At 36.3% G+C, this 15,369-nt stretch overlaps 1 protein-coding gene across 1 annotated transcript in view; it reads left to right on the plus strand.

The window, feature by feature from the left end:
• The first annotated feature begins 670 nt into the window (after positions 1-670).
• ARCN1 (archain 1) overlaps positions 671-15,369 on the plus strand; it is a 35,906-nt gene continuing 21,207 nt past the window's right edge. The window contains exon 1 of the mRNA XM_003764147.4: positions 671-838. Coding sequence (XP_003764195.1) covers positions 836-838 — 3 coding nt within the window. The 5' untranslated portion in view covers positions 671-835. The remainder of the gene's footprint in view (positions 839-15,369) is intronic.

The following is a 15,369-nucleotide window of genomic DNA, read 5'->3' on the forward strand; positions in this document are numbered from 1 at the left end:
AAAACTGTTTGGATCTGCACACATACATTGTATCTAGGATATACTGTGACATATTTAACATGTATAGGACTGCTTGCCATCTGGGGGAGGGGGTGGAAGGAGGGAGGGGAGAAGTCGGAACAGAAGTGAGTGCAAGGGATAATGATGTAAAAAAAATTACCCTGGCATGGGTTCTGTCAATAAAAAGTTATTATAATAATAAAAAAAAGGAAATCACTTTCAAAATTGTTTATTGGTTGTTTTCTGGGTTCTGCTCTCCTCACCCCGCAAGTTTTCTAAAGTCTGAAACAGAATATAAATGTCTAATACGCTTCTTTCTCAGCTTCCTCGAAGACTGCTTTTTTTGTCTCTCATAGTGCTTTGAATACACACTATAGATACTTAGTAAATGTTTGTTGAAATGAATTAAATAGGACTGAACTGAATCACAAATGGAGCTGAAGCAGGGGGTGAAATGAAGTAGTGAGCAAACAAGAATACGCTATAGTAAAGCGCCACAGAGCCCAGACGTGTTCGTGGGAAAATCGGACCCAAGAAGAGAACCGAGAGAGAGGGCGTGTTTTACTCCAGGTTAGGAGGCAGCCCGGAGGTGTGAGCTCAAATGAGACTAGACTAGGTGGGCGGGTATTAGTGCCCCATTGATCCCGCCTCCTGCCCTTTGACCCACGCCGTTTCCGGTTGGAGACGTGGCTCGGGGCCGCCATCTTGGCAAGAAGAGAAGCGGCGGCGGCTCCTGTCAGGGGAGCGGCAGGTCCAGAGTGGCCGGTCCTCCCCACCCGGGTCCCTCAACCTTCTGCCCAGTGGAGCGCGGGCTCGCCGCACCACCGCCTTCATCATGGTAAGGTCCGAGATGAGTCCCCAGTTCGATCCCCGGGAGCCCGGCGGCCCCTCTCCCGGGCCAGCCAGCCGGCCTTGCCTTTGGACCGGCCCCGCCTCGAGCTGTGCACCCCCGGCCCGGCCCTCCTCTCGGGACCTGGCGGGCACAATGCTTCCCGGCCGGCCCAGGCCGGGCCCTCCGTGAGGCCTAAGGGAGCTCCCCGAGGGTCCCGCTGCTGTCCGGACGCCGGGCCGGCTGCGTCCCGCCGGGAGCCTCCGGGCGGTCTCCCGGACCTTGTGTCCCTGCCCCAAGTACGGAGCCCGGGCCGGGCCTCCCTCTTGGCCTCTCCTGTCGCCTTCGTCTGCAGGCCCTCTCACCCTCCGGGGAGATGTGAGCGGGTGCGGGCGCTGGGCTGGACGAGGCTGCCCGTCTCAAGGGCTGCTCTCCCTGCCAGACTCTGCTGGAGTACTTGGTGGAACCCCCCACACTCCCCTTTAAACCATCGATCTCTGCCCCATCCCCGTTAGGTGCTTCAATATAAATGTTGGTTGTGATTTTTAGCGTAGGAAAAGAGTACAGTGAAAGGGTGCCTCGTATTAAGCGCCAGGTTTCGCTACGTTGCGGTTACCTTAAGGTCTTTTTCCTTTCCTTCCCACTGATTCCTGCAGAGAAAGATCAGAACCCACTGACTGACAAGTCAGCACTCAGAGTGTCCGGTTGGGTTCGTAGAAACGTAGAAGACCAGGCCTCAGGCATCCTGGAGGAGCTTAGATGTAGAGAGGTCGTGTCATTTGCTCCTCCAGAACCTCCTTCGTTTTACAGCCTGCTACTTTCCTTACCTATTTTTAAAATTGAGATATTTAAATAGGTTAATATCTCAATTTAAATAGATTAAAAAATAAACAAGTATAGGGCTGATCCCAGGGCTCCCCGCTCCCTATCATCCAGAGAGACTGATTATATGTTCTAGTGTGGAAATGCCGTTTATAAAAAAATACATAATTTTAATAAATTGCTTGCGTGAGAATACTCTCTCAGTCACCTCACACTTGTTTTTTAGTAACACCTTTAAATTAAAATTTAGTTGCTCCATATTGCTGTTTTAGAAACCTGATGCTTTCATCTCCATCATCATTTTTCGTGTTATTTAACAAAATGTTAATGTTCTGATTTAAACTATCTTAATGGAGATGTGACAATATGATTTGATGCTGATTAAAGTAATCAAGCTTTGCTGACAGTCTAGTGAGATTGGAGGAAAGTTGTTACTTAGACTTTAAAAAACTTAAATATATTACATAAAACAGTAATTCTTTGTGATATTCTTAGTCAACATTATATGCAATTTCCAGAAAAAAAGTGTTATTTTAAAATTCCAGTAGACACAAATATTGAATGGGGATTTTTACACTTCCTTCTGCCCACATTTTTAGCTATTTTCAGTGCATTTAATTCTGAATGTAAAATTTTAGTGCTTTGAATTTAGCGTTTTAAAGTTTTATCTTTCAAACTGATATGAAACTAATATCTCTGAAATCTTTGTTTAGAAAGACAACTGAATTGCATTTTTTATCAATAAAAAGTAGGATTTGACAGAAGATAAGTAAAGTGAATGTCAAGTGAATGGTGGGTACATTTTGCACTTTTTGTATGTTTAGATGAGTCTGATATATGAAAAGTTTTCATGTTCATATATACTTTAGCATGATATATCTGGATCATGCATGACCCCCATATGTTGCAAATATGTTTTGTTTTTTTTTGGGGGGGGGGGGATAATTACAACTTTCTCTAGAGTCCTAAGTGCTGTTGGTAGGTCAATACAGTGCCTTCATTCTGTCTTTACTTATAGAATGGTAATTCCTTGAATGTAGTATAGTAGATGTTTTGTTAAATCTGTGCAGTCCTAGGCTAGGACCCTGTCTGTGTATCAGCTCCACCTCAATTTGTGGACACTGGGCCCTGCTTCACAATCAAAAATCCCAGATAAATGAGAGCTCTGTGTAGATACCTGTTCTAAAAATCCAGACATTCCATTTCTAGCCTCCATACTTTAACACAAGTCCTCTTGTATGCTTCAAAAGCACTGCTTTACCTCTACTTGTTAAAATCTTTGACTTTCTTCAATTTCTTCAATTTTCTATAGAAAATTTTTTCTGGTCCCCCTTAATTGTTAATAGTTTTCTGCTTCTTCAAAATGTCTTATATTTACTTGTCTGTATAAATGTTGTGCCTACTCCTGTACAACTAAACTGAGAACAGGAACTACTCCATACCATATTGGTAATTCCTTTCCATATGAAAGGCCTTCACATATTTGGAAGATGATAATCATCCATCTTTTCCATCTTTCTCCTATGGACAGACTTTAATGTTCCCATTTATCTTTGTATCAGAATGCTCTATACATAGAAAGCATTTGATATAGATGCTTATTGTTGTGTCATTTCAGTTTGGTGAAAGAGATTAAGAAAAGGAGATGGTTGTGATTGTAGGATTATAGCTTTAGAGCAGGAAGAGCCACCTAGACTTAACTGTTTTTGTTTGTTTTTTGCAGATGAGGAAACTAAATCTCTGAAGGGATGTTCTGAGTATTTAAAGAGTTATTGAACTTCCATAAGTAGCCTCTTATAGAACTAATGTTTTTTCAGGTTTCAAGATGTTCAGGGTTGAGTTTTTGTTTTTTGTTGTTGTTTGTTTTTTGAGACACGGTTGGGTTTAAGGGATTTGCCCAAGGTCACACACCTAGTAAGTATTGTATGTTAGGCTGGATTTGAACTCATATTCTTTTGACTCTAGGGCTAGTGCTCTATCCACTGTACCATCTAGCAGCTTCCCAGGAATCCGTTAGATGAGTGATTTAATTTAACCTAACATATTTAATAATATATCTCTTTAACAAAATCCATATACTTTAAGAAGGCTCAAATCTTGGAATGAAAACATGTTAATGTTAAAGTTCTTTAAGTTCTCTTTGATGATTCCATTGTAGAAGTGATCGATTTCGTTTGCCTTTTAATACTTTGCAAATTAATGAGTCAAAATTATTATAATAGACACCATAGATTTTTAGTTAATTCTGCTTAATAAAATTGCACCTGATACAGGCTATATGTGTAGAAACATATTTCCACATTAGTCATGTTGTGAAAGAAAAATCAGAACAAGGGGGGAAAAAAGGCCAAAAAAAAGTAGTATGCTTTGATAAGCATTCAGAATCTATAGTTCTTTCTCAGGATGTGGCTAGCATTTTTCATCATGATTCTTTTGGAATTGTCTTGGATCGTTATATTGCTGAGAAGAGCTAAGTCTGTCATATTTGATCATTGCACAGTGTTACTATTACTGTGTATAGAGTTTTTCTGGTTCATCTCAGTCCATGTAAGTCTTTCCAGGTTTTTCTGAAATTTGCCTGCTTATCATTTCTTATAGCATATTAGTATTCTTTTACATTCTTATACCACAACTTGTTTACCATTCCCCAATTGATAAACCATCTCCTCAATTTCCAGTTCTTTGCTACCACAAAAATATAGTCCTGTACTTTCAAAGAGAGACTAGGTTAGAAAACATTTTATATGGAATACAAGCTCAATGTGAGTCAACAATGTGTGACATCATCCAAAAAGCTAATGTGATTTTAGGTGACCTTAAGAGAAGCATAATATCTAAGATAAAATAGAAATTCCTTTATTTAATTTTTAAAGCCTTTCACAGCCTTGTTCTAAACTATCTGCCCATCCTTTTATTTGTTACTCCTCTTCAATCCAGCCAAATTGCCCTTCTCTCTGTTCCCCTCAAATAATATTCCCTTCTCTTATCTCCAGGCCTTTGTTCTAGCTGGCTGTCTCCCATTCTAGGTATGTTATTACCTCTGTATCTCAATCTTTTTGGGTTCCTCTCTTCTTTCATAACAGGTCAAGCACTGTCTTTTATATGAAAATTTCCCTGTTTATCCCTAACTACTAGGGTCCCAACTCCTTTTTAGTTACCTGCTTTATATTTATTTTCTATTTATATGTGTATTTATCTTCCTTCTTAGAATGTAAACTCCTTGCAAATAGTGATTATTTCATTCATTATATTTGAATCCCCAGTATCTATCATAGTATTTGGCATGTTTTTTGATTGTTCTTTAAGTCTTTTTCAGTCATCTGACTCTCCATGACCCCATTTTAGGGTTCCCTTGGCAAAGATACTGGAGTGGTTTTCTGTTTCCTTCCCCAGCTCACTTTACAGATGAGGAACTAAGGCAAACAGGGCTAAGTGACTTGCCTAGAGTCACACATCTAATAAGTTTCAAACATTAAATTTGAACTTAAAAAGATGAGTGTTACTGATTCCAGGCTCAACACTTTCATTGCCCCATCTAGCTGCCCTTTGGCATGTTTAGGGGCTTAATAAATATTTGTTAACATATTGTTTAGAAGGTAGTATTCCCAGAGTATTCTGTACCAATGAGACTACATATGGAATATCACATTCACTTCTGGGTCCTACATTTTAAGAAGGACATTGACAGGCTAGTATATTCAGGGAAGGAAAAAGGTATAGAAGGAGCACAAATATTGGTCTCAAATATTTGAAGGTGGCTTTCATGTAAGATAATCATACTGTATGAATATGAATGGAGAAGTAGAAACAAAGAATAAAAATTACATGGAGGCACACTTAATCTTGATATTTGGAAGAGCTTCTTAATAATTAGAGCAATCAGAAAAATGAAATTGGTTACTTCATGAGTGAGCTCACCTTCATAGGAGGTCATAAGATTATAGATTTTTTTTGAGTGAGATCTTTACTCATTCTATAGTGAGGAATTGGGGGCTCAGAGAAGGTAAATGACTTGCTTAAGGACACTCAGGCACTATTTAAATCCAGGTTCTCTGACTCCAATCTCCCTCCCCTTCTCTTCACCTCCCCAACCCCCCTTCTTCCATGTCATCATAGGCTTTACAACAAGATAAATCCTAGATATTTTCTGGTCCAGTTTGCTTTTTTGTCCTGAATGAACACCCAGAGATTTAGTTTAGTTATACTACTCCTTCTCGACTATCTAATAAGCCGGGGGGGGGGGGGGGGGGGGGGAATTAGCATTTGATTCCTTCTCCTTTCTATTGATTAATTAATAGGATTAATTCATCCTATTAATAGTTAACACTTATTTAGGACTTTAAGATTTGTTAAGTACTTTGTATATATTATCTCATTTGTTTCTCATACCAACTCTGTGAGGTAGGTACTTTTATTATCTCCATTTTACAGATGAAGAAATGAGGCTGGAGGAAGTTTGGTGAGTTGTTTAAGGTTATATTGTGAGTAAATGTTGAATAGGATTTAAACTCAAATCTTTCTGTCTTCAGGTCCCAATGTTCTATTTACTATACGATTTAACTGCCATTTTCCCCTACTACACATTAAAATGATCCCCTTCTACCTTTTTTAGCTTTAATAACACAAATTCAAGGGGATTCTGGGAGATAGCACATCAATCACTTGTTTTAGGTAGGAGAGTTACCTTAGATAATATAGATTATCTATACTAAGCACTTTTGAGGTTTCTTGTTAGTATAAATCCTAAAGGATTATATAGTGGTGTTAATATTGAATGATTATAAATTTAAATCCAACAAATTTTAGTTAATAATAAGCTAAATTTGGGATTTGTAATGATCTCAACTTATTAGGGGAATTTCTGACTATATTGCATGATATTTATTGCTTTTTATTTCCCTTTGCTACATAACATAGCAAATATAGAACTATTGCATTTGCTGCTTCTGTGCTTTTTGTTTTTAAAAAATATAAAAGCTGAAAATTTTCTTCAGTTCCATTTGTATTTTTTAATAGTATTTTATTTTTCCAAATACATGTAAACATAGTCTTCAATAATACATTTTTGTAAAACTTTTGTGTTCTAAATTTTTCTGCCTCTCTCCCTTACTCCCCCTGCCCCCGCCAAGATAGCAAGTAATCTGATATAAGTTAAATATGTACAATCCTTTTAAACATAGCTCCATATTTTTCATATTGTACAAGAAAAGTCATTCTGGAATGGGGAGGGGAATAGATGGGCAGAACCACAAGAAAGAAAAAAACAAAGGTAAAAATACTGTGCTTCATTCCACATTCAGTCGCCATAGTTCTCTTTCTGGCTGTGATTGGCATTTTCCATCCCAAGAATATTGACATTTTCTCGAATCACTGCATTGTTGAGAAGAGCCAAATCCATCATAGTTGATCATCACATAATCTTGTTACTGTGTACAGTGTTTTCCTGGTTCTCCTTATTTCACTCAGCATCAATTCACATAGGTCTTTCTAGATTTTTCTGAGTTCAGTTCTATTTGATTTACTAATTACTGTTTCTTTGTTCAGGAACCAATAAATGTTTGGCTTAAAGTTGGAAAGATACTTGGGATAGAATTTCATTGCTTATGGGACAATGACATGTAGACAAGAACAAATTTTTCCACTTCTACATACTGTGCTCTGCCTTAATTCTATTTACCCTCAATTAGCTTTCCTTTTTCTTATAAGAGTGGAAAGAATATGAGAAGCCTAAAACTCCTGTTGTAGAGGATTTTTTTTAATGTTTTATATTTTTAATATGTGGTATGTTTCATTATCATATTTTCTCTCCTTTTATTGTGCAGGTATTTCGTAAAAGGGTAGAAGACAATATCCAATTTCTTTAAAGGTTATAGAGATCAGACTTGAAATAACTATGGCTATTACTGGTTTCTATCACAGACTGTTTAATTAAGAAGAGAAAATGACTTGTCAAAATTGGAAGCAATCAACTTTTCCTTTGATGTATATAATTCTTTGGGAATAAAGAGTTAACAAAGCATCAGGGAATAGGTAGAAGCTATAAGTGTTTGGTTCAGCAAAGTTTTTTTCTTTTTTTCTTTTCTTTTTCTTTTTCCAAATACATTTAAAGATAGTTTCCAATGTACATTTTTGTAAGACTTTGTGTTGCAATTTTTTTTCTCTCTCTCCCTTACCTCCTCTCTCCTCAAGACAACTAGCAATCTGATATAAGTTAAATATGTACAATTCTTTTAAATTTATTTTCCATTTTTGTCATGTTGTGTAAGAAAATTCAGACCAAAAGGGAAAAAAAATGCAAAAGAAGGGTGAAAATAGTATTCTTCAATCCACAGTCAGTCTCCATAGTTCTCTATCTTGATGTGGATGGCATTTTCCATCCCAAGTCTATTGGAATTGCCTTGAAACACTGCATCTGAAAAGAAGCAAATTCATCACAGTTGATCATCACATCTTGTTATTGTGTACAGTGTTCTTTTGGTTCTGCTCACTTCACAGCATCAGTTCATGTAAGTCTTTCTGGGGTTTTCTGAAATTAGCTTTCAACAAGCATTTATTAAGCTTCTGCTATGTACAAAGGATATAAATACAAAAATGAAACAATCCTATCCTCAAAGATCTTATATTCTGTTGGTAGATTATAGCATTTATATAGATTTGTGTGTAGTTCAGAGTGAGGAGGGCACTACTAATTAGATTGGGGGATTAGGGATGGCTTTTGAATAGGAGATGATATTTGAGTTAAGCTTTGAAGGAAGCTGGAAATTTCAAAAACAGAAAATGTCATGAGAAGGGAGAATATTCCAAGTATTGAGGATAACCAGTGTAAAGTCATAGAAGAAATAATGGCATGACATGTTTGGGAAAAAACAAATAAGCTAGTTTAACTAAAATGTAGAATGCTTAAAGGAGGAGTTCTATGGTATAAGTCTGTAAACATAGGCTAGAGTTAGATTGTGGAAGGTTTTAAATATTGGAGTTGAGTTCATATTTCATTTATAGAGGCAATAAAGAGTCACTGAAACTTCTTGAGCATAATCAGATCCATGCTTTAGGAATATCACTTTGGTGGTTCTGTGGAAGATGAGAACGAAGGGGATAGAGATTAGATTCAGAAGACTCATTTTGAGGCTATTGCAAAAATACAAATGATGAGAACTTAAACTGAGGTATGTGAAATACCTCACATGTGAAGTACCTCATGGATACGTTGTAGAGAGAACCGATAGACTATGGCAATTGATTGGGGATAGTAATAGAGTAAGACTTGACTCCAGCATTACAAAGGAGATTAGAATTAATCAGTGAAGTACCCCTGTAAGAAATAGATTTATTTTTTTTTTTTTATTTAATAGCCTTTTATTTACAGGATATATACATGGGTAACTTTACAGCATTAACAATTGCCAAACCTCTTGTTCCAATTTTTCACCTCTTACCCCCCCCCCACCCCCTCCCCTAAATGGCAGGATGACCAGTAGATGTTAAATATATTAAAATATAACTTAGATACACAATAAGTATACATGACCAAAACATTATTTTGCTGTACAAAAAGAATCAGACTCTGAATTATTGTACAATTAGCTTGTGAAGGAAATCAAAGATGCAGGTGTGCATAAATATAGGGATTGGGAATTCAATGTAATGGTTTTTTAGTCATCTCCCAGAGTTCTTTTTCTGGGTATAGCTAGTTCAGTTCATTACTGCTCCATTAGAAATGATTTGGTTGATCTCGTTGCTGAGGATGGCCTGATCCATCAGAACTGGTCATCATCTAGTATTGTTGTTGAAGTATATAATGATCTCCTGGTCCTGCTCATTTCACTCAGCATCAGTTCGTGTAAGTCTCTCCAGGCCTTTCTGAAATCATCCTGTTGGTCATTTCTTACAGAACAGTAATATTCCATAATTTTCATATACCACAATTTATTCAGCCATTCTCCAACTGATGGACATCCATTCAGAAGAAATAGATTTAGATTTAAGGAAAAGAGTATTGGAGTCTGTTTTGGAAATGTTGAGTTTGAGGTGTCAGAGCAGCTAGATGAAGATATACCAAAGTCAATTAGCAATCTAAGTGACTAAAACTCAAGAGAGATGAGGGCTAGCCATATTGATTTGGGAGTCTTTTTCATAAAGATATTTGAACTGATGAGAGCTGATGAAATTAGTAAGAGAGATAAGGAAAGGGTTCAAGACAGTGCCTTGGGCTGCACATCCATGTGGAAAGGAGAGACTTAGTGATCTACCATAAGAAACAGAAAAGGAAAGTGATGTCATGAAAACTGAAGAAGTATCCAGTAGGAGAGAGGGGTCAATAGTGTCAAAAGTTGTTGATAAGGACTAAAATTGGGGAATTGTACCCTTATATGTATAGTGCCTTGCTTGTTGCATATAATATTTTTTTAATCAAGTATGCCACGTCACTATCCTTGATTAGATGTTTACTAGGAGTGAATGGAGAGGTAATGGGTCAGATATCTATGAGTTGCTTTGATTAAATGATATGTCTTCTTGGAACTTAACTCTCGGGTAAATAGATGGATCCAATGTTTACCCCTAGAATAGTAGATTTTAAATGCATATACTAGGGAGTCAACTTACCTTTGCTACTATTAAACTTTAAAATGCTTAGAATTGTGGTATATTAGACCTGGGAGGGCCCTTAGAGGTGATCTAGCCCCATTCTGGCTTTTTACAAATGAAGAAAAGTCCAAGAGATTACGTAAATTTCCCAAAGATCTACAGATAGTTACTAACAAGTATCCTGATTCTTTAGCCATTGTTTTTTATGTTACTGCTTCCAAATCATTTGGAATATTTCTGAGTAGAAAGGGTTTGCTATTAGATCCTAATTTGTCCTCAGCTTTTTGCTGATCATGTTTTTGGAAAAAGTGAATTCTGGCAATTTAAAAGGAAAAAATTCTAGAGATTGTCTTCAAGTTTGTAAAAAGCTATTATGTAAAGGGTGGTTCCCTTCTGTTGTCACTGAGAATTGAAGAGAGAAAAATAAGCTCAAATTACAACAGGAACTATTGCTTACTTATTTGAATATAAATGTTTTAATATTATTAAATATAGGTAATAGAGGTATTTCGGAGGTCAAGGAGAGCTGGGCTCAGGTTTTCTGCTTTTTACACATACTGCATGTTTGATCCTGGACAAGTCTCTTACTTAATTCATCGTCCTTAGGCACCTCTAGAACTGGAGTTCCTTATGCCAGTGAAATTAGAAATTTCTCTCTCTCTCTCTCTCTCACACACACACACACACATTATGAAAAGTTTTGTTTGATTAAATATCTAATTTTGTTTATGCCCATATCTCAAAGTATTATATAAACAGAAGCTTGATTAGGAAAACTGGAAATCACTGATTGTGTTGTATTAACTGAGACCCAGAGCCATCCCTAGAATGAATCCTATCAGTTCCAATTCCTATCTAGGGGTGCTCCCCTCCGGGCAACCTGAGGTCAGGGAAGGAGAAGTAGTGTTAAAAATTTGTCTTCTGGATAGATCAGGTTTAAACATTTAGCTTACAAACAATAATAACTCATAGTTATCATTTGTGTAGTATTTTATTATAAGACTTTTGGGGGGCTTATAGAATATAACACAGTGTTTATAACACACTTTAATAGTCTTTCAACTGGGAGGGATCTTAACATCCCTCTAGTTCAACTCATACCCAAACAAAAATCTCTTCTATAACAAACCAGAAAAGGGGTGAATAACGTTTGCTCATAAGAACTTATAACTTCTTAAGATAGCCCATTCCATTTTGGTATCACTCCAATTTTTAGAAATTGTTTAGGATTCTAAATGGCTCGCTTTGGAAACTTCTAAATTTTGCTCCTAGATTACCTTCTGAGGCCAAACAGAATTTGTCTAATCCCTCTTCCCTGGGTCAGACCTTTAAATATTTAAAGACCATTGTCATGTTCTCTTCCTCACCCCATCTTTTCTTTCCCTGATTAACATCCCCATTTACTTCAACCAGTCTTGATAAGGTAATAGTCTCCAGACTTGTGTGAAAATGTAATAGTCAGACTTGCGCATAGTATGCCAGACATGACTTGACTGGAACAGAGTGCAACAAAACTTTCACTTTTCTAGTCCTAGACAATGACTCTTCTGATACAGTCTAAAAACACATTAAGTTTTTTTATTTTCATAATTGCAATGTTTATGTACTGAGTTTGCAGTTCAATTAAACTATTATCCTAGCGGTCAAATCTTGTTATTTTGACTTCTCCACAGTATCTCACATTCTATCCCTTCTCTCAACTTAGTACTTCCATTGTATTAATTTTTTTAATTGGTATCTGTATCTTGAGTCTCTCCCTTTTGTAATCTCTTTTACACACAAACTATTACAATGATATTTCCAAAATGAAGGTGCTACATATACTCTAAGGGCCAATTAAAACAAGCCTCTTTTCTGTTCTTTACAAGTAAAGAATTAAAAGAATAACTGTGAATGATTAAATCATTCTTAGTATTAAACTCATACCAGCTTCAAAGTACTACAAAGATACTATCCATCTCCATAAAAGGAATTGATAAATAGAATTATGCACAGTATGTTTTTACATGTACGTATGTATGTATGTATGTCAAATGGTAGCCTTCTCCAGTGTCAGGTGGGAAAAGAGAGAGAGAGAGATTTTAGAGCTTATAATGTAACAAAAGAATTAAATTAAAAAAAAAGATTTAACAGCTTGGTTTCTATATAATGATTGTGGCACACTAGCTAGTTTTGTTTAATTTAGATTCTTACTAAAGTAAGTTACTCTGTGGTGTGCCATGACTTCTTTGGCAGTCTGATGAAGCCTATGGGACCCCTTCTCACAATATTTTTGAATCGATAAAAAAAAAAATTTAAGTAGTTCATGGATTTTAAATTAAAAACCTTTGCTGTATTGAAATTGAAACAAACCCTAAATGATAGCTGGATTGGTTGATGTGGAACATAACTAAGTACAAATATCAAGCAGATTAAAAGCAGAGAAAGACCAGAAGGAAGAACAAACTTGTTGAATTAAAGAAAGAGCATTTATTAAGCACTTACTATGGAGATAACAATACTAAACATTCCCTAACTTCATGGAACTTGCATTCCAAAAGGAAAAAACAACAAACATTGCAAACATGGTGGCCAGAAAGAGGTGATTTGGTTGCAGAAACTGCTGGTATGATGTGTAGAATCATAGAGCAATTATGGAAAATCATTTCTAGAAATTATTGTGATGATTTTATTTTATTTTCAAACTAAAGGTAGAAAGTGGAGGTGGGGAAGATGTAGAGGCAAAGGTTTGCAGAAAAGTGGCTAAAAGAGTACTTGTTTTGGGCCAGGAAGGGTTGTGTAGAACAACATGACCTATGGTGCATAGGGTAATAGATTTAGAATTTGAGGGCACTTTAGTAAGCTGGTCCAATCCCATCATTTTACATATGAGTCCCAGAAAAATGAAGTAACTTGTATCAAGTCATACAGGTAGGCAATAAGTAACAGCTAGGATAAAAACTGTGGCTAACTTCAAATCGGAATCTCTTCTATACTGTGCTGCTTGATGTTGTACACCAATGAGCTGCTTTCCTTCTTGACAAATATAAAGATACTTTTGTACTTTCTAAGCATGTATCATTTAATCTGAGTCACTGTAACAGTTGTCTGGGAATTAGATGATGACTAGAATGAAGGTACTTCCTATATGCCCTGTGAAAAAAATTGATGAGATGGAAGTGAGTTTCTACACCAAGAAGTTCACCAAATGGATCATATATCTAAACCCTCCAAAAATAATCATTGGATCTCTTTACCAGACCAATCTAATCTAGTCTTAATACTACCTTTGAGAAAGATATTAGGAAATGTAGTAGGAGGTTCCTTTGAGTCGTGTTTTTGAATGATGGTAAAATAAAGGTATATCTCCCAAGTCAGAAAAAGGTATGCCAACAGTTTTTTTTTTTGGAAAGGAGTAAACTAAATGTTAGCTTGTCAAACTAACCCTACCCTTATTGAAAATTCAGTAAGAATTGACTAATTTGCAAAACATTCTAACCCCAAAGGGTTAGATTCTTGTGAACCTAACTCCTTCAATTGTATATAAAAGGTAAGTTTGATACTAGTTAGAAGTATATCTGATTAGGAAGCAGCTAGATGGCGCACTGGGTAGAGCATCAGGTCTGAAGTCAGGAGGACCTGAGTTCAAATGTGACTTCAGATGCTTGACAATTCCTAGCTGTGTGACCCTGAGCAAGTCACTTAACCCCAATTGCTTCAGCCAAAAAAAAAAAAAAAAAAAAAAAGTAGTAGTAGTATATCCGGTTAGAGATTAAACCTGAAAGATAGGTGGGATATTTGAAATTAAGCTTCAGGGGGAAGAAAAGAACTAGAAGAAAGTTGTAAAAAAAGAAAACAAATGAAAAACATACTCATTTTCATGAGGTTGCATTGCTCCTTTAAGTCACTTTTCCACTAAACTTGTACTTACTTGATTTTTGAGTAGTTTTCACATTGAAGCTGATAGTTTGATCTCTTGAGACCTGTGTGCAAATTGCAAATCAGTTGTTAAAATTAAAAATCCTTGTTCATTAAGCTAAACAATAACTATTCACTGTATAACCATAGGCATATCATTTGACTTTTCTAAACCTCAGTTTCTTTTATAAAAATCAGGATGGAAAAAATGGAATCTCTTGGGTTTCTTCCAGTTCTAATGGACCGTGAATTTGTAAATTATTTGTGCAGTAAGCAGTTAAGTCTAATATCTCTTGTATGTGGATTGTCTGCTACCTTACTGCTTTGAGGTAAATGATTGTAATTTTTCCTCAAACAATCTTATTACACTATTTTTAGATGAATAAGAAGTACTTTCTCCTATAATTAATATGTAGTGTAGTGTGCTGATATTATAAATATTTATGTGAATTGACTGACTTTAATAGAATAGAAGAATTTGAGAGTTGCAGGGGCACTCAGGCACTACCTGGTACCAATTTCTTGAAACGGCTCACCTATGTGGAGAGAGGTAACATAATGCTGAGAAGACTGTTTAATGCTAGCAGGTGGTTGATATTTCAGAGGTTGTTTTCTAGCATTGTGGCTTCCAAAATGTAAAAATGGTCTTTTTGTAAACTCTACTTGGTTACTCTGGGTTACTTCATTGAAGAAATTGTTAACATTGTACTTAATTTTCTTACTACTGTCTCTAATGGCAATTAAGGTCTCCTCTTCCTGGTGTGCTTTGTTTCATGAAATGCCAGATTCTAAAAAAGTTGTTAGGAAAGCTGCAAAGTTTTGATCACAATTCAGTGTCTAGACTTATATGCTATTTGAGATTATTTCTCTTCCTTTGCAGATTGTCATCATGGCTGAATGAAATGGGTAGAAGGTTTAAGTCAAAGGGCACAAGATGGAGTTTAAATACTGTACTTCTCATTAAAAGATGAAGGGGAAATGTCTGAACTTGCTATTAAGCTTTTATTTTATCTAGGTCAGACCTCCATTCTGGCTTCAGAAATTATAGACTTCAAAATTTTTCAGGTTCTATTCATTGAGTTCAGCAGAGCTAAGTGCTACACATGTCTGAGTCAGGGAACTCACCAAAAAGGAATATGGAAATTGGAAAATTATTTATTTCCAGTAAACAGAATCAGGAAAACAATTACACAATGACCAGGACAAAGTAAATTGAAAGAACAATGGAGCAATAG

The sequence above is a fragment of the Sarcophilus harrisii genome, chromosome 3 (assembly GCF_902635505.1).
Source record: "Sarcophilus harrisii chromosome 3, mSarHar1.11, whole genome shotgun sequence".
NCBI lineage: Eukaryota > Metazoa > Chordata > Mammalia > Dasyuromorphia > Dasyuridae > Sarcophilus > Sarcophilus harrisii.